Source organism: Carettochelys insculpta, chromosome 5 (assembly GCF_033958435.1).
Source record: "Carettochelys insculpta isolate YL-2023 chromosome 5, ASM3395843v1, whole genome shotgun sequence".
NCBI classification, from domain to species: domain Eukaryota; kingdom Metazoa; phylum Chordata; order Testudines; family Carettochelyidae; genus Carettochelys; species Carettochelys insculpta.
This window is the reverse complement of record NC_134141.1, coordinates 89,981,849-90,006,264: the sequence shown is the minus strand read 5'-3', so window position 1 is coordinate 90,006,264 and position 24,416 is coordinate 89,981,849. Positions and strand designations below refer to the sequence as shown.

At 42.0% G+C, this 24,416-nt stretch overlaps 1 protein-coding gene across 1 annotated transcript in view; it reads right to left on the bottom strand.

The window, feature by feature from the left end:
• LOC142013935 (interleukin-6 receptor subunit beta-like) overlaps window positions 1-24,416 on the bottom strand; it is a 58,824-nt gene that overhangs the window by 20,411 nt on the left and 13,997 nt on the right. The window contains exons 2-9 of the mRNA XM_074995957.1: window positions 23,819-23,870; window positions 23,563-23,613; window positions 16,592-16,703; window positions 9,509-9,675; window positions 7,763-7,899; window positions 4,347-4,488; window positions 4,113-4,195; window positions 1,542-1,752 (exon numbers count right to left, since the gene is read on the bottom strand). Of these exons, the coding sequence (XP_074852058.1) occupies window positions 1,542-1,752; window positions 4,113-4,195; window positions 4,347-4,488; window positions 7,763-7,899; window positions 9,509-9,675; window positions 16,592-16,703; window positions 23,563-23,613; window positions 23,819-23,870 (955 nt within the window). The remainder of the gene's footprint in view (window positions 1-1,541; window positions 1,753-4,112; window positions 4,196-4,346; window positions 4,489-7,762; window positions 7,900-9,508; window positions 9,676-16,591; window positions 16,704-23,562; window positions 23,614-23,818; window positions 23,871-24,416) is intronic.

Below are 24,416 nucleotides of genomic sequence, written 5' to 3'. Positions count from 1 at the left end.
AACAACTGAAGTGGTGGATGCTACATTCCTCAGGGGCGGGGAAAGATAGAGGAAAATTGTGGGGAGAGCTAAATAAGTCGAGAATAAGAAAAACCAGATGAGAGGTTTGCTAAGGTGACAATGATGTTGGAGGAAGGAGAATAATTGTGTTTAGGGCTAATTTGAAAATCTGGTGCTGGATAGGAGAGAGCAGAAACATAACTGCAGATGCACCAGATAGAGTGATAGTGATGCCTAGATGGATGGAGCAGGAAGGGACTAAAAATGTAATAGAAAACAATGGAGTGGCTACATAAAGTAAACACTGCTCTGCATAATGGTTCTGGACCATTTGAAAGCTCTTACATGTGGTTTTAAGAATCCAGGTGTCACACAGCCTAATCATCACTTGTGATTTTGTTTTTACTAATAGGCATCAGAAAAGAGAACAGCGACCTTGGAATTACATTCTGAGTGTGTTCTAGGCTTTTGGGTTGCACAGAAGAGAATAGAGAGAGCTTTGTGGGAGAAATGAACAAATGGGGGCTCAACTGGGGGCTCATTGTTGATGGGGAGGGAAATAAGAGACTACCCGACAGCCAGTGTGGTACAGATGTGCACTGTCTTGAAGTTAAGGACAAGAATCTTGACTGTGATCTGGTGGAAATGAGAGAGAATATCGTGGTCAGCAACAGAGCAGGAAGAAAGTCTCGGGACTAAAGTATGAATGGATTGAGTAGTTGCAGTATGGGTGCCAGAGGAAAAGAGTTCACGGACATATGAAGTAATATATAACTTATAAAGCAACCTAGAAACACCAGTATTTACAATATTTTTATGATATAGGTGCCAGTCCTTGGAAACATTGCTTTTGAAAAAAAATATGAATGGAGATATACAAGCAGATGTCTAGCAAAACATGGAAACTGTACAATGCCAATTATATTTCCTGGGTTTTGTAGAAGCCGCCTAATTTTTTGGAAGAACCCCCTCAATTTTTTTCTTGCTAGCCAATTACTTTCATGTTGGAAATTGTGCCCAGTGTAACCGGCTGGAAGCTGACATAAAGAGTTCATAGAGTGGCCATAGATCAAGATGACCTTTTATTGTAAATATGCACCAACCAGGCTGCACAGCACAACAACCACCTCCTACTATAAGTGTGTTTAATGCCTTGTAAAATTAGTCTGCTGGTAGGTCGTTAGATTTACTAACTAGCTGAAATAAATATAGCTGTTCTCTTAGGTTTCCAGTTTATTTTCCAGATTTCTTGGTTTAAATCAGCTCACGCAGAATTCAGTTTCAATATCTCCCACAAACCACTAATTTCAGTATGAATAACTTTAATCAGAACAATAGAGCTGTCAGAACATGTTATATAACATGGTACTTTTGGGATAGTTTTCATACGAGTCCTTAATCTAGTGCAGGTTTAAAGAAAATAGTAAACAGGAACAATAGGATCCTCTTGATCCCAGAACTGTTGCTTTTACAAGGAAACGCCCCCCACAGAAGAGAATCAGTGGAGACACTTCATACATCTGTAATAAGTGATAAAGTACCTGTTGCAGTGAAATCTGGGACAACATAAGTGACCTGTGGAGATTCTCCTGCTTCATTATAGGCAGAAACGTTAAATCTGTAATAAGCCATGGAGAGGTTCAGGTGAATTCTTCTCTCAGTTATGTTGATGCATTTTGGTTGATCATTGCAACTGTTGGGAATTCTCTCAATATTAACATGGTATCCAATGACATGCCTGCTTTGTGTTATCTAACAAGAAAAATATGATCACTGAACAATCAGATATCAATCTCCTTTTTAATAAAATTAGCCTGTTCACAAAAATTGTGATCCATGAAACACATGCAGTTATGTATAAACAAATCTCCCCTGTTTTTGACTGTCAAAAAGATACATTTAGTGCTGTGATTGGAGAGGGATTTAGGAAATGATTCAACAAAACACTTAAGGATGTTCTTTGGATTTAAGCATGTGCTTAAAATTATTTAAATATGTAGTATGTAATTGTGTCTAAATGCTTTGCTTAATTGGGATCTTACCTGGGCAAATCCAGTGATTAATGAGAATGAAGCAGCTAAAATACTCTGTAGACTGCATTCAAAATGTGCCTCTGATTATTAAGAGCCTAGAAGCCCATGAGGGTTAGGGCTTAAGAATGTATTTGAAAATCATAAGCCCCCTAAATTCTACAGGACATTTTGAACGACTGTGTAAGGAGAAAGAGACTTAATTAAACTGCTTCATCTGAAAGGAGTCATTACCTACTGATATGAAGCTTGTTTAGTACGGTAGTACTAAAGAGAGCGATCCTCATAAGAACCAGGGGAGAACTGACCAAAGCAAATGAATTTTATGCTTCCTGCCACTGATACTATATACTACAATCTTGTGTCACAAACTGGTCTCTGCACCAAAGTTGTGTAAATAGCTGTGGCAAGAGAGCATGCTTTTTTTTTTCCTCATAATTCTTCATGATTATAAAAGACTCAGAAGTACATCCCAGTTACTCTTACCCTCTTATGCAGCTTTAAAATTACACTCAAAGTCAGAAGAGCACTTAAGTGAATGCTTAAATGCATCCCTATTGATTTGAATGGCACTAAAATGCATAAAAAGCCTTCAATTTTATAGGAGATGGGATCAGATGAAACAATTACATAACAAGCTCTCCAGCTAAAGATAAGTTCTTCCTTTAGCTTGATATTGGAATTGGTATGTAGCCGTGACAGTGATTTATATAACCTTAAAATTAATACAAGTTGACTCTCCAGTCTGATATGCTCTGCTCTGGCAACATCTGTAGTCCAGCAAGATTTTAGTTAACTGGATGTTCACGTATCAAAGGTGTGGCCAAGTTTTCCATTGCTCCATAATGTTTGTTTACCTCAGTCTTGGCTCTCAGTGTTCTGTGCTTTTATTTAGATCTCATTAACTCCTAAATGTCTTCTAAGAGTACAGTAAACAGTGGAAATGTGGATAATGCTTCTGGAAAATGCTGACCTTCCATGGTTCAGCACGAGTCAGGTCCTAAGAGTGACAGACTAGAGATGTTCCACCTGTAATTTTATTTCTAGTTTAGATTTATCACCTTCCAGTAAAAGGGATAACTTTCCAAGAATGATTTTAGGTAGAAGACTGCAAAATTTCCCATTGGTAGATTATTGCACACATAGCTTTTGTTGTCTCTGTTGATTTTTAGTTGGACTCTTAACTTTGATTGTGACAACCTCCCTCTGGTTTAGAATTGGAAGCCCTCTTTTCCCCTAAGGTTTTAGAGAGAACTTAAGGCTCGTGAAGACTATAATAGCTTCTTTCTCATCAAAATGTCCAGCTGCCCCCTTGGCAATGAATTCAAAGGCTGTCAAATTTACTGTCCTCACATTTTTTTTATATGCTCTCTTTGTCAGGAAACCATCCCTTTCTTATTTCAGCAAATAAGTAGTCAGTACAGATGTACAGTAGTCAGTTGATTCATGATCATAATGTCTGCTGTGGAAGAGAAGATGCTTCTGGAGCTCAGAGTCTAAACTTTTAATAGCATGATGTGATTCTGCAGCACTCTGCATGGTGAACAGAACTGTCTTGTTCTAAGGGCATTGCAACCGACTCTCTATTTAGATATTGACTAGATAAGCTTGGAATTTGCTTTCAGAATTCTTAGATCAGGGCTCTTTCAAAAGTGTCAGTCCCACTTGAGAATAAAACTTCTAACGAGCATGTGAGACAAGGGGTATTTTAGCTCTAAGGCCTGGGGTGTGTCTGCCTAAGGGACCCTTTCAAGGAGAAGGGTGGGGGTGATTATGTGAGTGAGAGACTTGAGAATCCAATTCCTAGGCCAATGTCCAGAGTTCGTCTGTTGCTCCATCCATCATTCTGTATATTTACAAAGGGGTTTTGCTCACTTTTCTCTAAGACCGTGACTCTATAAATTTACATATGGACTGCTAACAACCGGTGCTGCAAAGGTGCACAACATCCCAATGTTCAAATGCAATTTTGCTTGTATAAGAATATTTGACACTTCAACATTATGAAAAAAAATTCCCTATTCCACCCAAAGCAATTAACTTTTTTGCTATGTCCATAATAATAACAACAACATATATTACCTGCCACTGAAGAAAAACACTTATTTGGCCTGGAGACATTTCTATGGTTTCATTAACTAAAATTGTTGGCTTATCAGTCAGCTCTAGAGAAGAGAAGGATGGGGAAATCCAGTCACATAATTTGATTTTCATATTGTCCAATAATCTATAAATGGGACATCACTTTATACAACAACTGAAAAGATTTCCTCTTTCATATCAAACACCAGAACAATAAAGTGAATTGTCACTTACTATGAGGGACTAAAATCTCTTTACTCCAAATGCAAACACAATTGTGAACCTCACTGGATATGCATCTGAGCTGAATGACATATGAAGATGTACTGTTTAAATTGGAGACAGTCATATTAACAGCATTATTTGCTGTGGGCACCTGTGAACAATAAATTACAAACAAAGTTTGGTATCATTAAGCCAAAGTTCCTTTTTCATAATTTAATAGTCTGTGATTATTGCTGTTTATAAGGGCCTGCTCTTTAATTTCAAAGGGAGTTAGGGATGCTCATCATTAAATAGGAGTTACAAAGGCCCAGACCCACAAAGGGATGGAGGCATTGCATTGCTAAACATTGTGGCACCCAATTTCTAGGTACCTAGAAAATCACAGGAATGACACTGATCCACAAAATCCTGACTTAGGCATTGGGGGTTCCTGTACAACAAATGGGAAAAAGGGGGTGTCTTAGAATGCAAAGTATGCAAGGCGGCGAGCTGCCTGTGTTAGTTAATGGGAGATGCCATCAAGAGGGCAGTGTCCTAAGCTCCATCTCTCGCTGCATCTACACGACAGCAATCCTTCCAAAGACGTTCTTCCGGAAGAATTCTTCAGAAAAAACTTCTTTTGAAAGATCACGTCGACACACAAAAAAAGGGATTGAGAGAGCAATCTGCTCTGTTGAAAGAGAGCCGCCACATAACACCCACTCTTTTGACAGAACAGGCCAGGGATTGAAAAATCTGGCACCGTGAGGACTGCTCTTTTGAAAGAAGGGCCCCCAGAGCATCCCTACATGCTTTGTTCCAAAAGACTCTTTTGGCAAAAGTCGCTCTTCCTCACCCGGGAGAGGAAGAGGGCCTCTGGAAGAAGCACCATGTTCTTTTGGAAGAACACATTTTGTGTGTAGATGCTCTGCAGGATCTTTTGAAAGAGCTCCAGCTAGTCTGAGTGATCTCGCCAGTATAGATGCAGCCTCTCAGTCTGAAGCTGAAGGGGCATAGGTGTCTCTTCCAGTAATCCATGGATAGGAACTCCTCACCTCGAGTCAGGGAGGCTCAGTGGTTTATTCTGGGATGGACTTGGAGCCTGACTTGTTCCTCACAAAATAGGTGGAGGAAGTAGTCCAGTGGTTAGCTCCTTTCCCTGGGAGTGGACATTTTAGGTTCAATTCTCCCCTCAGCTGGCCAGGATGGGAGAGGCTTTGAACAGGATTCTTCCACCGCTCAGGACAATGCTCTATTCACCAACCTAGGGGGTATTTTGTCATAGTGTGACCTACTTTCTTCTGGTGAAACTGTTCTATGGTATATAGAACATAATTGGCCGGTGGGAGGGAATCTGATATTATAAGAATGTTTATTCTCTCATTCTGGCTCAATGATTACTTAAGTATTTATCCAACGTGGATAAAAACACTGGGAGATGGGGAAGAGAGAATGACTGACTGTATAGTTCAGTGCTGTGGGCAGCTACTTGGAAGGTCCCAGGGTCCAGTTACTCAGCTCCTGCAGGATGGCAGACACTGAATGAGATCCAATCCAGTAGGTGGCTTCTGAGCATGCCTACTGGATTGGGCCCAGCTTGTAACTTAGGTGGAGGAATAGTAACTTGACCTCACCCCTCCACTCTCTGATTTGCTCACCTTGATTATCTTTTTCTGATTTGTCCTCCTTGCTTACTGTTTTTGGTTCTCTGTGTCTTAAATATTGAGTCTGTTCTGGTCTGGCTATGGTCTGAAGAAGTGGGTCTGTCCCACGAAAGCTCACTTAATAAATTATTTTGCTAGTCTTTAAAGTGCTACTTGACTGCTTTTTGTTTTGTTAGGTGGAGGAGTACTTATCTGGGTCATAGGTGTTCAGACACCTAGAGTACTTGAGTGAGTTCAGACCTATGGTGTTCTTGCAGTGGGTCAAAAATGGGATTGTACACCTGAGTACCTTGAAGGATTGGGCCTTAAAAGAACTGTTAGACACTCAAAGTGTGTATTAAGGCTCCATTTCAAGGAAGTATCCTGACTCAAGAAGAGCTCTTAGCACGTGCTTAGCTTTAAACATGTGCTTTATGTCCCATTGACTTCAGTGGAGCTCAAGCATGTATTCAAAGAGAAGCGCAGGCTTAAGTACTTCTGTGACTAGGGATGGATTTAAGCAGAAGTTTGGGAGTTTTACTGAGCTGGGGCCCTCATTTAGAAGCTCAAAAGAGCTAGAAATGAAGGTAAATGAAGTATTAGAAATGTATAGTGGACACCCAGATTTCAAAACTGCATGCATATGCTTGGAGCCTCAATACTAATTTGTGTGTGCAGCTAATGGTAGCTTGTACAATTACCAATATCACTTAGATAATGGCCATGTCTACATGGGCAGCTCTATTGACAGAAGCTGCTGTTGACAGGGAAATCTCGACAGAGCTTCCGTTGACTGACTGCTGCTGCACACAACTTGCTCTGTTGACAGAGAGGAGACAGGCTGCCCTCCTCTGACAAAACAGCAGAATGGCAGCACTACAAACAGGGCTGACTGGCAACCAGAAGCCTCTCTGTCGACAGAACTGCCTACATGGGCAATCTGTCAACAAAACACTGTTTGGGAACAGGGATAACCCTGCCAGCAGAACAGCTGACTTCTGCCAACAAACCCTCAACAGAGCAATTTAGCCTTGTAGACGCTCTGGAGTTTTCTCAGCAGAAGCCCTGTTCTGAGATGTTGGCAGAGTTACACTCTTGAAAATTTGGGCCTGAAAGTCTCTTTACTACTCATCCATTATAGTTTATATTTCCATGAAAATATTTGCGATTAGTTATAAATAAAAGCAATTAGATGGCTAGTTCTTGCTCTAATGCGGAGACAGTCAGCAGAAGCATTTTAGGAGACAATCATTTTGCTTTGTGTCATTTCTATTCATTGATTTGGGGGGGAAATACAGAATAATGGAAAGATCTGGAGACTTTCCACTTTCTTTGAGGTTGAATCTGAGGCACATTGAAGAGGTCAGATAAAAGATTCAAGTCCTCAAGCCATTCATGCAACTGAGACTGAGTTATAAAAAGAGTTGTGAACATTCAAAATGTTAAGCTAGCTTTTTGCACTGACAATGAAAATGCCTCATCTGATTTCTTGGGCACCAATTTAAAATTTTAAATATGTCTAAAAGGTGGAAGTTAAGCATGAACAAAGGGTGCAACATTTGGCACTTTCTTGTTAGGCTGAAAAATGTAGGGTCAAATATATGATGTAATTCACCATAGATTCATTAATGTCAATAGAGCTGCTCTAACACAAGCTCAGAATCTGTCCCACAGTCTGGGATATCTTAACAGAAGCTAATGGTGGTGAAGAGGAAGTATTTTCTTTGTCAGAATTGTCTTATGTGTCATAGAACCAGTAATACCCAGCTGAAGCTTAATTGAGATCTGTCTTCATTTACTCACCAGTATCCACTCTGAGGATGCTGGAGGTGCTTCTTTATATTGCAGTGCATATTTCATAGATTCTTTTGGTGCATCCCACTTAATTATTAAGCTGTCTGATAACTGGTGAGCACTTATGGAGTTTATAGCACACTTCTCTAAAATAAACAGCACAGAAGCCATAAACACACACAGCAGGAAACCAATGATAAATGCAACATCTTTCCCTTCTGTTTGTTCAGTACTAAATAGCTCAATTTTCAAAATCCAGAAACAACTTGTTAGTAAAATTTTTCAGTATGAAACAAAGACCCAGTCTTGCCACATTTACTCAGTGCGGGGTAAGCTCTGTCTCTGCAAGTCGCCCCTTTTATTTCTGTGAGATTTTGTAGTAACCAATACTATTCAAAGTGAGCATGAACAGCAGAAGTCCAAATCTGAATGTCTATAACAACACTAATAATGCTATTTAAAAAAAACAAAACAAAACAGAAACTGTCCTGAACTCTAATTGCTTCTGTATTTCATGGGTGTGTCAGACATAAGAGTTCAAATACAATTTTGTTTTCTCTAGGGTATGGGTACTTTTTGAGCTGGGGATGTGATTCCTGCTCCAAGGAAGGTACCTGAGCTAGGTCATTATGACTATATACTATTTTTAGTAGTGCAAGTGGCAGGAGGGGCTTGCTTCCCAGACCACAGAGCTAGCACCTCTGATATGCATGAACTAGCCTCTTTCAGCGCTACAGTCTAGTTTTAGCCAGGTAAGAACTAGCATGGGTTTATCTCCTTCAGCTGAGAATTGCAACCCTAGCTTAAAGTGTGGCCACTTTATAAGTTTTAGATTATGTCTAATGGCCCCTCAAGAGATGCTAGAATAGCAGGTGTGGAGTGGTTCTGGTAGTGTGCTGCAGTAGTGAGGACTCTGTTCTCCTTCCTACCTCCAATCCCATCTCTCCTAGAAGAGCCCATGACCAAAGTCACTCACAGTCTTCAGGAAGTAATTAAGGATTAGTTCAGTGCCAGGATAACAAGCTGAATTGTGCTATAAACCCCTCGATCCCAAGACTAGGACTTGACACCTCACTTGTAAGTGGATTGGGAAGGGTGGTACCCTTTCATATAAATTATTGTCTAACTTCAGTAAGCCTCCATTGCATTGTGAACCCAGGTTTGTCGGATCCAGGCTTGGTTTCCAAATCTAGACTGAAGCATACATACTACATTGTAAAGCAGGGCTTACAATTGAGGGGGCCGGGTCTCAGCTGGGCTAATGTGTCCATATTGCACTGCACAGATGGTCTGGCTTGAGCTGTGTCAGTGGGACTGGTCTGGCTTGGACCACAGTGACAGTGGGACTTGGGTTTTGACTCAGCCTAGAGAACCCATGTCCTGGGTGTTTGCTGAGCTAAGTCAGATTGATTTGTGTGTGTATGAAAGAGAGATTTGAGCTCAAACCGGAGTCAGACTTGTGATTACTAAATGAATAAGCCTATCTGCACATTCCCCCACTCCCGATAAGCTATATTTTTTCTGAATATTGCTCTTTTACAAACCCTTCCCCCATTTACATCAGAGTGAAGATTTCACTTCAGATGTCCAAATTATGGTCTAGCTATTTGATTTGGTGGTAAGAAGTATATACTGAAAGTTACAATTTAGCAAATAAATCCAAACTTTAATAAAATTATGCTGTAGCTTTAGCCAATTGTTGCATCTTAGATTCTATGGTAATAGAAATAATAAGCCATATTAGAAGCACTGTACCTGCCTTGCTGGGTATTACGGAGATGTTCTTTGTTTTTACACAGCTGTCATGGGAGTACTTTGCAGATACCCAAATAGTTGCAGCACGAGTCCAAAAAAGGAACTTTCGTTCTATTGTGGTGGATGTTGATGATGTACTTCTTTCAAAATGTTTCGAGATATTATACCTGCAGGCAAAAACATTAGAATAAACATTACTGAACTATAATTCATTAAAGCAGTGAGAGGACGACTGATGAATTTTGTGGGCAGTTAGAACACACAAATATAAGAGGCAGTCTCAAAGGTTTTGACTTGTATTAATTTTGGTTGGCTATACGGGCCCAAAGAGGTAGTGATATTAACCTAACCCTTTTATTGTCCAATACTAAACAATTTTAAATAACGTTCAAGCTTGGATTTGAGTCACCTCCATCTGCCTCATACCATGACAGATTTTTAAAAAATCTTTTAAACCTTTACCAAAGATGCAAAAAACAAGTTAAAGCATTAGAATTTTCAACAAAGAATTAAATAAGGCTCAAGTTTTAATATAATAAAATATTTTATATTTTATCTTGTTTCCTTGCCATTTAACTGTAGAGCATTTTCCTAAAGAAAAATTACTTGTTTGACCATCTTTTAGATAGTATTAAAGATGGTGTTAATTGCCCTTTACTGGGGGGAAAAGCACTTTAGTTGAGATGGGCTGGAGCAGAGGCAGTCACTGTTAACATCCAATCTCATTTCTTAGAAAACAAAACAAGAGAACTGCACAGAAATGGGGAAAGAAGAAAACAGCAAAGACAGATAATTCAGCTTCTATCTCTGGTACTGATTTTTCCTGACAATCGCACTGCTTAAAAATACGGGCATGGCATGCTACCAGCCATGTTGAGACCTGGCAAACTTGTACCAGTTGGGCGGTTTAGGACGTTGCTTTTAGTTTTCTCTTGTTGCCATTTCGTCCAGCTGAACCAGGATCTTATTAGACAGAAAGCAAAGGGAGACATACAGAGAAGAGTTAACAATAAGGTAGGGAAGGAAAACGGAGACGCAGGAGGGTGTGACAATGTTCCACACCCCGCAGGACTGTTTGGTATTTATCCATGACTAGTGGGCGTTTCATCCACATATCCCTTGCTAGTTAGGACATGACTCAAGACTAGCATGAAAAGGCCCAATCATGTCACAGTGGATCTTGGGGTCCCAGGAAACAGTAGGTGGTCAGACATGATGGACAAGCTTCCTCCTTATTTTTGTATCTTTCACTCAGGTAGCATTTCTATCTCCCTCCTGCCCCACTCCCCTTTCAAAAAGCCTATTTGAAGACTCCAAAAAATAATGTGCAGAATAGCCTGTCCTCCCATTATTCTGTTAGGCCTCATTTCTAACACACCAATTTTGGTTCGTTCATGTCTGGTTCCACACTTTGCTTGATTACCAGATGTGACCTTAATGCAATTCTTGAATTATATCAGAAGGCCTTTTTGTTTAGATTAATTTAATCCATCTCCCACTTGTATCTTTCCCATCAACATTTATTGTTAAAAATGTATATAGTATCACGGTGAATTATCTGCTTTTTGTCAGCTAAACTCAAGAGGCCTCAGGTATTACTGCACTCCTATCAATTTGAATGAGATCAATGAGTGTAACATGGGTTACCAAGCAATTCTATTTATATCCAGATTTGAGGCTATGGCTATACTGTAGCTGTAACTCTAAATAATGTATGGAATTTGAGCAGTGCAAATTGCATAAGTTATTTCAAGTTAACTGACTTTGAATTTGGTGCCAGCCACATGGCACCGAAGTTCGAAATAAGCAGCAGTTCTGAAGTTTCTGCTATTGGAACCGGAATACTGCTGTTATTTCAAGCGTGGTGGTTAGCTGTAGAGTTGCTATTTTGTGTCTTTGCAAATTTGACATGTAACTTTTATACAATATGAATGCAAATGAAATAATGCTAGCCTTTCAAATAGAGAATCTTAAAGTACTTTAGGAAAACTTCAGGCTTTACAGTCAGTGTCCCCACATGTATCCGAATTACACGGCTTCTCAGATAAACCCCTTTTCCCACAACCTTGTAAGCTGAATCTTGTCAGATGTATAGTGAGAAAGACAGAGCTGCACAGGGACCTCTGCTAATTTACAGGTCAAACCTGCAAGCTCCAGAGGGTTCTCAACTGCCAGTGTCATCACAATCAAATGTTTTGGTCTCAATATTTCTCAGGAGGAGTGACGGAAAGGTATGCTGCGCCTTTCTTACGTCAGTCAGCTCACTGACAAGCTAGCTCTCTGACATAAACTAGAGCAGCCTGAAGACTGTCCTGAACTGTGCTGTCAATAGCTCCTATGGCTCATGGAGGCACCCAGAAATTATCTCCACCAAAGCCTTTGAATGTAGTTATATCTCCACTGGTGGGAGCAGAGAGAGACACTGGTTTTAGATGCCACAGAGGTGTCTCTAAACAGCCCAAAGATTCTCATATACTGGGGAAATAAAAGTGGGTGCAGTGGCTACAGCACAGCTGAGGATTTGGCCCTTTGACCTGACAGTCACAATGTAGGAGAAAGTTCTACAAATGTTACATGTGTATCCACAGCCATAGAAAACAATTGTTATATTACAATATGGGGCAGGGGCCACCACTTTTCCGAGGGATGGAGTGCTGAAATTTGAGCTTTTGACCTCTCTTTAGGGTCTAAGTGCCAGTGATACTTTTTCAAGTCACCAATAGTTCTACTTACAACAGCTTCATTAATAAATAAATTAAATATGCAGAGCTTCATTCTCTAGGTGGTGGTTGGTAGCATTAGCTGGTTTTCTGTGAATCCACAGGCAGCATGGCTTTGAGCAAGCGCCTGGCTGTGTGTGGGGGGGTGGGTGTGGCTGAGCTCCTGCCTCTCATACTGATGAAAATCAGCTCACTTGCTACTCTTGACACCTGTGCCAGGGGTGGCTGACCTCTGATATAGGGCATTATTTGGGGAATTAAAAATTGCATTATAATGTATACACACAAGGGGGCAGATTTAACTTTATGGTCAAATATTTACTTTGGCATCTTGTGCCCACTGAGCAATTGCACCATGGAGCCTTAAGTTACTTTAGCAAAGCTTTTAATAGAATTTCATGGCTTTTAAACAAACATCAGAACTAAGAAGAAAGATGCTCTGGGGATTTCCTTTCTCATGCTCCCTCAAAACTTATGCACCCTTTCTTGCACGCTTGGGGGCAGGAGACTTTGTACAGCTAACGTGTGCAATCTCAACACACCACTATTTAGAATGGAATGTTTATTTTACTGCTCGTGATACTACTTACCACCACCAGATTTTTAGAATTCCAGATGTGGCCAAAAGACAATATTTAATACTTGAACAACATTTAAAGGTTTTCTACCCCATCTTCTAACTCAGCAGTCAGTATTTCAAAGCCTAATTTTTTCTGAGTGCATAGCTATAGCCTCTGTGTGAGGTTTTTCTTTTACCTGGCATGAAGGAAGAGATAATCAGACACAGTACTCTTCCAATTTCTCACTAACATTTATTGCACGAAGCAATGAAGTCCTCATCTTGGATTAAGCAAATTTCTTTTTTTTTTTTTAAACCCCAATAAAAAAGAGCACTGGACTAGAATTCAGGAGGTCTTAGATCAAATACTATCTCTGCCACAGTTTCTCTGTGTGACTTTAGAAAAGTCACAGTCTCCCTGTGTCTTGGTTCTTGGTCTTTTTTCTGTTTGTATGCTCTGTGTCTGCCTTCTGCTGTTTATCTGCCTTCTCAATTGAGAATGTAAGCTCCTCAGGTAGGATCTCTATGTGTATGTACGGCATCTAGCATAATGAGGTCTGATGATGATCAGGGTAGGGGCTCTAGGAATCATTAAAATATTCACAAACATTACATACATGGAAATACCCATTCAGAAAAGTGTGAGGCTATTGACAGGCAAGATCTGCCTGCTCTGCACAGCCAGAGTGCCCCGATTGAAGGGTGTCAGATTTGATGCTCTTGCTGGGGCAAAGTTTTCAACTCTGGGCTGTGCAGCAAAGGGGTTCCCAGCACTCCAGGGAATAGAGACATATTGGAGACTGAGTGGGGCAGGGGAGGAGTTGGAATGGAGTTAGGGCGCCCTCCATGTGGTGGATCCTCCAGCTGTTCCCCATAGAACAGGAGGGCGCTGGAGTCAGCGGGGAGCACTGCAGCTGCCATGCATCTCCACTGCCTTTCTTGCTGGCCCCAGAGATTAGGGGAATTTCCCAGTGTGCAAACACTTATTCAGCATTCGGATGTGCTCCTAACCACAGCTCTTGTTAATGTAAACAGCAAATATGTCAAACCACAGCATGATGAATAATCAGCCACTGATATGATTTCAGTAATTCTAGCACATATGAAATTATGACTGTCTCAAAGATCTTGCAGTTTAATGTCTTATTCTATCCTTCTGAGCTTACTCAGATAAATCCTTAATCACAGCAGATCCAAAATACACGTGGGAAAAACCCTTCCATAATACAAGCATCGTATACTAGCAAGAGAGGAGTCCAGTTTGTGATCATCCTCATTGCACCTATGAACAAATGCTTTATGCAGATAGTTGATTTCATCTGCCTCAAAGTCACGGTCTTTATTTTCCAAGTGAACAAACAAGCTGACTGTGACCAGTTTCTTTCTCACTGCTAAAGTCAGTTACCATACCAACAAAATAAATTACTTCAGCATCTACTTCTCCTATCTGCCCCCATCTAAACTCCCCCAAGCATTTGTTTGTACATGCGGCATGATTTAAAGGAGCACTGATTGAAGTTTTCTTGACATATTTTACAGTTTAAAGTGCTTAACGTGTCATGAAGGAATGCCCATAAAGGGTTAAACTCAGAGGCTACATCTACAATACATGCGCCTTTCAAAAGGGGAATGCAAATGAGGGAGATCAGAAATGCAAATGAAGCACTGATTTAAAAATCTTGCACTTCATTTACATAATTTCTGCAATTGCGTTTTCGGAAGAGACTTTTTTGAAAGCAAAAACAACTGTGTTGACAGGGATCTTCTGAAAATAAACCCCATTTTCAGAAGAACCCTTTTTCCTGAAACAAAATAGGAAGGAAGGTCCTTTCAAAAACAGGGTTTATTTTCAAAGGAACCCCATCTACACAGCTGTTTTGGCTTTTGAAAAAGTCTGTTCTGAAAACACGATTGCATGAGATTATGCAAATGAAGCATGAGATTTGTAAATCAGTTCTTCATTTGCATTTTCAATCTTCCTCATTTGCATTCCCCTTTTCAAAGTGGAATATAGTATAGAAGTAGCTGGAGAGAGTGGGTGTTTGTTGGCAAGCAGCCAGGTGAGCCAATGGGAGGAGAGGGGGGGACATTTCTAAATGAGGAGTTCTTTTTTTTGCGTGGCTGGAGGAGACGCGCAGAGAGGTTGAATCCTGAGAAGGCTTAAGTAAGTATCCAGGTCAAAAGGATGTATGGGTATATAGATAGGTAAGTAGAAAGGAGATGTTTAGTCAGATGCAAACAGGTTTTTCTTTATTTTGGGTTTGGTGTGGGACTTCTCTGGCTGGCTTTCTCCTGTACACTGTAACTTTAAAACTGAATACCAGGGAAATAATTCTCTGTGCTTTTACTACTTTTTATTAGTTGCTCTGTAACACCTAGTGACCAAGTATGCTTCACCATGTAAATCTTTTGTTTTGTTAATAAGCCACCTTTTTTTTTAAAGGCAACACTTGATTCCTGTATCCTAGAGAAAGGTCTCTGTATATGTGCACCTAAGACTGAAATGTCAGTTGTCGGGTTGCAGATTAATTTCATCCCTTTTTGCTCTCAAACTTTCTCCTGAGGAAGAGTTAAGACCTTGGGATTACCCCACAGGGAGACATCCCAAGTGTGTCTTCCTGGGTTTTAAAGATGGGTTTTCTCGCTTGGGTTGTGGCAACTACCTCCCAGGGTCAGGGAATCTCTGACCTTGGGGAGCTTTTAAGCAGAAGCCAATAGAGGCAAGGTATTTTAAGGTTTCTTGAGGGCCCCACCTTCTGCACTCAGAGTGGGAATCAGCCTTGACAACAAGTCACACCTCTATATATGTGTTGAAGTGATGGGCTTGGAGGGAACTCTGATATTTCAGGCAGATATAGCAAAGGACTAGAAACGTACACAATTACTCTAGTATATGGTAGAAAGAAGAAACCTTTGCTACCTATATTGCTGTGCTCCGCAGGGTGTGCAGTTACTAGGAACCTCTTTATAACCTCTACTGTACTGTTCTAATATTACATTGCAGTTTGCACAGCTAATTCCCTGTGCCTCCCAATACGGCTACCAGTTTGTACTCCTGCTATTTTTTTTTTAAAGCATGGGTAGGTTGTCCACGAAGGAGGAAGAATCTAAGCAAGGGACAGGCAACCCACTGATTTGTCCCCACCTGCTCCTGGGGAACTTGCAGAGCTGAAGTTAAATACTACTTGTTGCACCTCTCGAGTTCATCACCTTTGTGACCTGACTGGTACTGAATGAGAGAAGTTGCAGAACCATGGGAGGTCAATATTGTCTAGCAGGATTACCAACACTTCCACTGCTCACTGAGCTCTTCAAAGACTTTTGGGTTAAATTAGAGCTAAATAACAGCACAGAACGCTGAAACTGGTAATTGTAAACAAACTTCATGGGACCACGGGGAAACATGGCCACCCTCATGGTAAGTGGTCATCTGGCCAACTAAAATAATGCCAGACTATGGACGCTGGCAGGTGAGAGAATGCCAGATTAGTATGGTAGACTCTGTAGGAAATGCTGAGATAGATACATAAACAATGGAAGACAGGTCCTGTGTGCTTCTGCGCTGCCTACTAATCACATGCCTTGAATCTTTTTCATCCCCCACATCAGTTCTCCTATCAGTTTCTCAGATGTAGCTTCACTGAAATCAGTGGGCACTACATGTGAGTACAATCTTTGAGGGACAACTTTGATTTTCAGTGTTTAACTGTACAGAATCTGATTGCTACAGAGAAGGTAGGTGAGAACAGAAAGAATCACATCAAGCAACAATGACAGGCTTTCTGAAATGTCTTTCAAACTTACCACTTTAAAATGATTGTATAAGTAGTATTTTGGGGTGCACTGGGGATGGGCAACCAGGAGCAAAATAGATTTATTTCTCCATCTTTGTAGCAAGTCAATTCACTATGCCAATCTGCAAAAATAAAGCAAAGTAAATAAATAAGCAGTCTCCATCACACTGAAAACAGAAGGCTTATCTTGGACATCTCTTTATAATACCTCATTAACAAGATCAAGGCAACTCTTAAAAAAAGGCAACAAGTCTAAAATTGGATACTCCTTATTTAACCAGTGGGACCTCCCATCAACAAGTGTTTGGGCAAGGCAGTCCTACGAAATTAGGACTATAATGAGGAATTATTTAAAACCGAACCACATCAGGGCTTATCTATACAGTGTGACAACAGGCATCAGAAGTCTGATGTGCGTTTGATTTGTAAAGCATACTAGTGTACTGTGCTCTAACTGTCCTATTTAGATCCGGCTGATATGATGTGATATGATGTGGGGGGCTGTATACTGAACCAAATGGCCAGTGAGGCTGAGAGCTTACTCATGAGGCTCTAGCATGCTATTCTTTGATCCCTAATCCCTTGACAAGAGTGTGGAGCTACTCAGGAAGAGACGCCTGAGAGATTTGGAAGTATGATAGAAAACCTCTAGAAAATAAACATAGAAAGGAGAAGAAAAATCTAATAACAATCTTCTACACCTGATAAACATTCTCTAAATTTAGGTCATAAACAACCTCTACAGGAGTGAAAATAATCCAGTCAGAAATCCAGCAGCAGAGGGAGCTACATAGTTTATTGCACTGAATGCAGCATATACAATTACCTGCCTTGTGAGCAGGTGGTGCAGGCTGAACCTCTCTAGTCCAGCAGTCTCTCATCTGGCAACATCTGTAACCCAGCGTGAGTTTAGATAGCCAGACTGCTACTTATCAGGGGTGGGGCCAAGTTTCCTGTGGTCCCATAAAGTTTGTTTTCAGCCACCAGTCCTGGCTCTCAGTGTTCTGTGCTGTTATTTAGCTGTAATTTACCCCAAAATGTGGAGTGTATGTGGTGTCCAGAGAGGGGTAGCACCCATGGTGTTGGGACTTGTCCTGTCTCTTCAGGACAGTTCGTGCACCTTTTGGTCCCCACCTGGCACCCAGCTCTCACCTGTGGCTCCACAAAGCTGTAGCATGCAGCAGCCACACCCTGATAAACCACTTCAACAGGCGGGCTAAATGAGGTGAGGGTAGCCGGCAGGTCTGAAACCTACGGTGAGATAGGGAATTGCCTTTCCCAGCATGCAAAGCTGGCCCCAGCAGAGTGGGTGGATGAGATCAATAGCAAGATCCAACGACCAGGAAGGAGGTTCTGCAACACTCTGTGGAGAGTGAAGGGCATGACAAAGCACCAAAGACAGCACGGCCATCCACTGCACCCCAGGAAGTCCCAGCCGTGACGACTTTTCATACCAGTGGAACCAGGCTTCTGAGGTCGAGAGAGTGGAACTGCCCCTGTGCAACGGCTTTTCCACTTCAAACATTCTCCCGCACAGGTTCTTTGCACATTTCATCACTTCTGTCTACCTCAAAGTCCTGCGGCGATGGCAGAGGGGTGAAGTGACAGGTGGAGGTGACCACTGGGAGTTGTAGCTCCAAACCTACATGTAGGTGGCCTGTGGACTTTGGTTGCTTGACCCTGACCCTGGGACGACAGAGTTCGGCAGCATCCTAGGCGACTGAGCAGGCCTTTTTAGGAACAGCACTGCTCACCCTCAAAATGAGGAAGCGGACTGGAAAAGGTGTCCCAAAAATTGCTTGTCCCATCCAAAATGGCCAGCATGCTGCAGCTGGCAGTTTTATTCTCTCAGCAGTCGAAAAATAGTGAAAAGAAAGATGATATTTGCAGCATGGAACGTTTGCACCCTCTTGGACAGGGAGCATGCTGTGAGGCCTGGGAGAAGAACGGCCCTCATAGCAAGAGAACTGGCACGTTATAACATTGACATGGCCGCCCTGAGCAAGACCAGACTGGCAGAGGAAGGAGCCATCTGTGAACCAAAAGGAGACAGAATCCATGGAGTGGGACTTGCCATCAAGACATCATTTCTGCACCAGCTTCCTGACCTACCAACTTGCATCAGTGAGCGTCTGATCAAGCTCCGCTTCTCCCTCAACACCTCTCGCCACGTTACAGTCATCAGCGCTTACGCCCCACACTGGCTAGCAGCGATGAAGCAAAAGAAAGTTTCTATGCAGACCTTGACCATCTTGTGAAAGCAACTCCTCCTAGTGACAATCTTCTCCTGTTGGGTGACTTCAATGCTAGGGTCAGCAAGGACTTTAGAACCTGAAAAGGGATGCTGGGGCATCATGGTGTTGGTAACATGAATGCCAATGGCTGCCTTCTGCTGAGCTTGTGTGCAGAAAATGTCCTGACGATTACTAACACTCTCTTCAGGCAAGCTGATAAATACAAGACCACATGGATGCACCCGAGATCAAAACGGTGGCACCTGATTGACTATGTCATCAGTCACAGGCAGGACATTCAAGATGTTAAGATCACCAGGGCCATATGGGGAGCTGAATGCTGGACTGATCATAGATTCATCAGATCAGTCCTTATGATGCACATCACACCACTGCACCGCAAGAAGCTCGAGGTTGTCAGACCCTCCTTCAACATCAGGAAGCTGCAACATACTGGTCATCGTGAGAAATTCGCAGCCTGCCTTGACGAAGTGCTGAAGTCCCATGGAGCTCTGACTGGAGACCCAACACAAAAGTGGGACCAGTTCAAAACCTTGGTGACAGAGTCAGCCAAGTCAACACTAGGACTGAAAAAGAGAGTTCACCACGACTGGTTTGATGAAAATGACAAAGCCATCATGAAGATCTTAGAGGAAAAACAGAACACATTTCTGCTATGGCAAAACGATCAGTCCTCAATCTCCAAACGTGATCATTTCAAACACCTTCAGAGCCAGGCGCAAATGGCACTTCACAAAATGCAGGATGAGTGGTGGGAGAGTAAAGCTGATGAAGTCCAATACTACAGTGACACCAAGAACTCCAAGATATTCTTCAGTGCTCTCAAAGCTATATATGGACCTTCAGAGCCAAGTACTACACCTCTCCTGTCTGCAGATGGCATGACCCTTCTGAGGGAAAAGAACATCATCAACAATAGGTGGAGAGAGCACTTCAGCAACCTTCTCAACAGAGCCTCCATTGTCAACTCTGTGACCCTAGACCAGATCCCTCAGGAACCCATAATACACAGTCTTGACCTGCCTCCTACAATGGATGAGGTCAAAAAGGCAATCAGCCAGACCAGCTCTGGCAAAGCCCCTGGGATGGACGGTATCCCTGCTGAAGTGTTCAAAGCAGCAGGACCAGTGTCACGTGAAGCCTTTCACAACATCCTGATCAGCATCTGGGAAGAAGAAGACATGCCCAAAGACTTTAAGGATGCCACAGTCATCTCGCTCTTCAAGAACAAGGGCAACAAAGCTGATTGTGGAAATTCCTGGGGCCTCTCCCTTCTCTGTACTGCTGGGAAGATCTTGGCTCGAGTCATCCTCAACCATCTGATCACCAGCATCTCAGAGAAGAACGTACCAGAGGCACCGTGTGGTTTTCACCCAGGCTGCAGCACCATTGACATGATCTTTGCTGTTTGTCAGGTCCAGGAAAAGTGCATAGAGCAGAACTTGGTTCCGTATGCTGTCTTTATAGACCTGACCAAGGCATTTGACACTGTCAGAGAAGCCTGTGGATTAACCTGTCAAAAGTTGGCTGCCAGAGAAGATTCGTTAACCTCATACACCTGTTCCACGATGACATGACCGGCTTTGTTCTTTCAAATGGAGAGTCCTCAGATCCATTTGGCGTGAAGCAAGGGTGAGTGCTGGCCCCAGTGGTGTTCAGCCTCTTTTTCACATGCATCCTCAGCCATGCAGTTAGGGACCTGGACCATGGAATCTACATAAAATACAGACTTGATGGGTCACTTTTCAGCCTTCGTCGTCTGAATGCTAAAACCAAGATACTTGATAGGCTCATCCTTGAAGCCCTTTTTGCTGATGACTGTGCACTTATGGCACACAAGGAATCTGATCTCCAGCTCATCGTCAACAAGTTTGCTGATGCCACTCGCCTCTTTGGTTTGACCATCAGCCTAGGAAAGACCGAGGCACTGTTTCAACCTGCTCCAGGATCTGCTGCTCTCCCCGCTTCAATCTTTGTTGAAGGAACAGAGTTAAAAACAGTAGAGGCGTTCAAGTACCTTGGCAGTGTGATCGCCAACGATGGCTCCCTTGACAAAGAAATCAATGCTAGAATGTGCCAGGCCAGCCAGGCACTAGGACATCTGAGACTGCGAGTGTTGAATCAGCACAATATCTGACAGTCCTCTAAACTGAAAGTGTACAAGGGTGTAGTCCTGGCCAGTCTCCTGTATGGCTGTGAAACCTGGACCTTGTACAGAAAACATATAAAACTGCTGGAGCACTTCCACACACGCAGCCTGAGATCACTACTGCACGTACGACGGCAGGACAGAGTTACAAACCTGGAAGTCCTGGACAGAGCAGGAACCACAAGCATCGAAGCCATGGTTCTGAAAGCCTAGCTTCGCTGGACAGGGTATGTCATACGAATGGAGGAGTCAAGAATCCTTCCTTCCTTCCCCCCAGTGGTGTGGCTGTCTGACAGCTGCACAGCAGGGGAAAGGGAGGTAGAAGGCTCTTAGCCTGGTTCCCAGCTCCCCACTTGTGGAACCAGGATGCTGACTAGTCATGAACTGGTCAGTTTCCCAGGTCCCACAAGCCTCAGGGAGACTGGCTCCCCTGTAGTGGCGGGAGCGGGAAACTGACCAGCCCTGAGCTGGTCAGTTTCCTGGGTCCCACAGACTGTGGGGAGACTTGAACAAGGCTCCCCCTGGTTCCCAGCTCCTCGCCACTCTGGGAGCCAGGAAACTGAGCAGCCCTGTGAGCCGGGAACCAGGCTGCAGCCTGGTTCCTGGCTCCCCTCGACTTGCGCAAAAATTCAACTTATGGGGAGGTTGCAGGAATGCAACCGCCTTGTAACTCGAGGGTTTACTGCTCACCAAAATTAGGCAACTAGTCAAATAGAAATTAAAAGGACTAGTTATGAGGGTGAAATGCCTAGAAATAGCAAGGAAACTATTTTAAAACACCGTAAGAGGCTTAAACTAAATGTTTACTCCAAATAGAAAAAGGAGTAAGAGGACCAAAAGAAACCACTTTGGCTAAATAGGAGAGTAAAAGAGGTGGTTAGACGCAAAAGACCATCTTTTAAAAACTAGAAATCAATTCAATGTAGGAAGAGAAAAAGGATGATAGCTCTGGAAAGTGCAAACATATAATAAGGCAAGACAAGAAAGCATTTGTGTGTTTAGCTAGTTCTTCAAATTGTAACTGCAAAAATTTTAAGTGTATGAGAAGCATCAAGCTTGCCACATTATTCAGCTTGCAGACAATCAAGCTGCTAAATGAGCACTGTTTTGGAGGTCTATGAAATACTTCCACACTTATTTTAAAAGGAAAGTGTGTTCTGCTTTAAAAAAGACTGGAACAGGTGTGCTCCTTTAAATAACTGTAAGGACTAGCTAATATTGCTGCATTCTTTGCGCACAGATTCTATACTAAACTCTGTTTGCAGTGTATGTTCTCCATTTTCAACTCAGCAATGTTAACTCCCAGTCCTGGTGTGATCAACAGCTATCTGTCCTCTGATTACAGCTGATAGCAGTGTACCAGAAGTAGGTCAAACGTGACTTTTTCAATCTCTAAGACTGTGTCTATACTTGCATACCTCTTTTGAAAGAGGTATGCAAATGAGGGAAATTGAAAATGCAAAACAAGGTGCAGATATGCATATCTGGCATCTCATTTGCATATTCTTTTTTCAAAAGAGCTTCTTTCGGAAGAAGAAAACCAGTGTAGACACTGCTCTTTTGAAAGTAAACCCCATCTCCAAAAGAATCCTTCTTCCCATTAAAAAAAAAAAAAAAGGGGGATTTTAAATACTACCTTTTATTTAAGATTTGGACTGCATCAGCCTCACCCACATCTTCCTGAGTTCTCAGTATCAACACACTTCTTTTGCTTTAGAAAGCCCCTTACAGATTGTAGATGTTGCAGAAAGAGGCAAGATGACTACATAAAGGCCTTTGATTGCCTATGATATCAACAATACAGCAGACCCCCAACTTTTGTGTGGATTGCATTCTTGCACAGCCCCATGTAAATCAAAATTCTCACAACTCGGGGGAGCCAGGAAACTGACCACCTGTGAGTGGTGAGTTACCTGCCTCTGGCTCTGAGCTGCCTGCAGAACAGGTAAAACTGACCAGTGCTGATGGAGTCAATGGGATACCAATGAGTCAGGTTCATGCCCTAAAGAAACATCTGGGCTACGTCTACACTTGTATTCCTCCTTCATAAGTGGCATGCATATGAAGGAAATGGAAACTGCAAATGAGGCACAGATTTACATATCTGGCACCTCATTTGCATACACTTCTTTACAAAGGAGAAAAGCAGTGTAGATGCAGCTCTTTCGAAAGTAATCCCCATCTTCCAAAGAACCCTTCTTCCTTTAAAAAAAAAAATAGGAAAAAGGCTCTTTCAAAGATGGGGATTACTTTCAAAAGAGCTGCATCTACACTGCTTTTCTTCTTTTGAAAGAAGTGTATGCAAATGCGTGCCAGATATATAAATCTGTTTCTTATTTGCATTTTTGATTTCCTTCATTTGCATGCCTCTTTTGAAAGAGGAATGCTAGTGTAGATTGAGCCCTGATACTACTTTTCAGAAATACCTACCCAATGCAGATTGGACTGCAGCCAAAACTGTAATGAATACTTCAAACCCAAATTGGTTGCCCAATTGCTTCACCTGTGGGCTTTCCTTCAGCAGTGGGGCTTATCTTTGCAATTAACTGAGTAATGCTTAAAAAAACGGTTGTTTACCTGGAAGTTGCTTGCAGAATAGGAGATTAGAATTCAAACCATCAGAAGAGTCTGGAAGATAAAAGAGGATAAAATTAAAAGCAAGAGTGTAAAACTATGGGAAAAATAAATGTGTTATGGTTCTGTTTGTTTGTTGCGTACACTCTCTTGCCACAATTTAACAGACAGTTTTTTAGGCATGGGATGACCATGTTTAAAATATTTATCATTTTCTGTTGTTTTCAAGTATTGTGTTATAGAATGAATGAAAACTCACCTGTTATGAGCAAGGCTATAGAAACAAGCAATAAGAAGCCATCCATCTTCTCCTTTAAAAAAGAAACAGAATTGTTACTATGGACATTATGCGTGGGCTTCAGTCCATTTGTAGCTGAAACCTGCCAAACTGCCCATTCAATACACGCCTACACTAGCATCAGGCAAACACCAGTGACTCTCTTATGTTGCATATTGGCGATACATTGGAACGTCAGAGATATCTGAGCTTAAAGTAAGCAGTTAGTTATACCCCCAGAACCCTGTTTTAGACAAAGCAGAGGCATTCCTCCTTGGTACTTGTCAGAAATTAGACAGGGGTTGTTAAAGGGACCTAAAGAAATTATATATTTAAATCCAATTGAATTTAAATGGGAATTGGGCACCTAGCTCTTCAAAATCCTCACTCAAATGTTCAGACAAGCCTAAGGTCACGTACTTCCTCAGAGATGGATGATTACCTGTGGTAATAATGACGTTAGCATAAGGCCTTGTCTGCACCAGTGACAAGTTTAAAAAAAAACAAAATAACCCTGTGGCTATGTCTGCACTAGACAGTTTTGTAGACAAAACTGGGGTTTTGTCAACAAAACTCACAG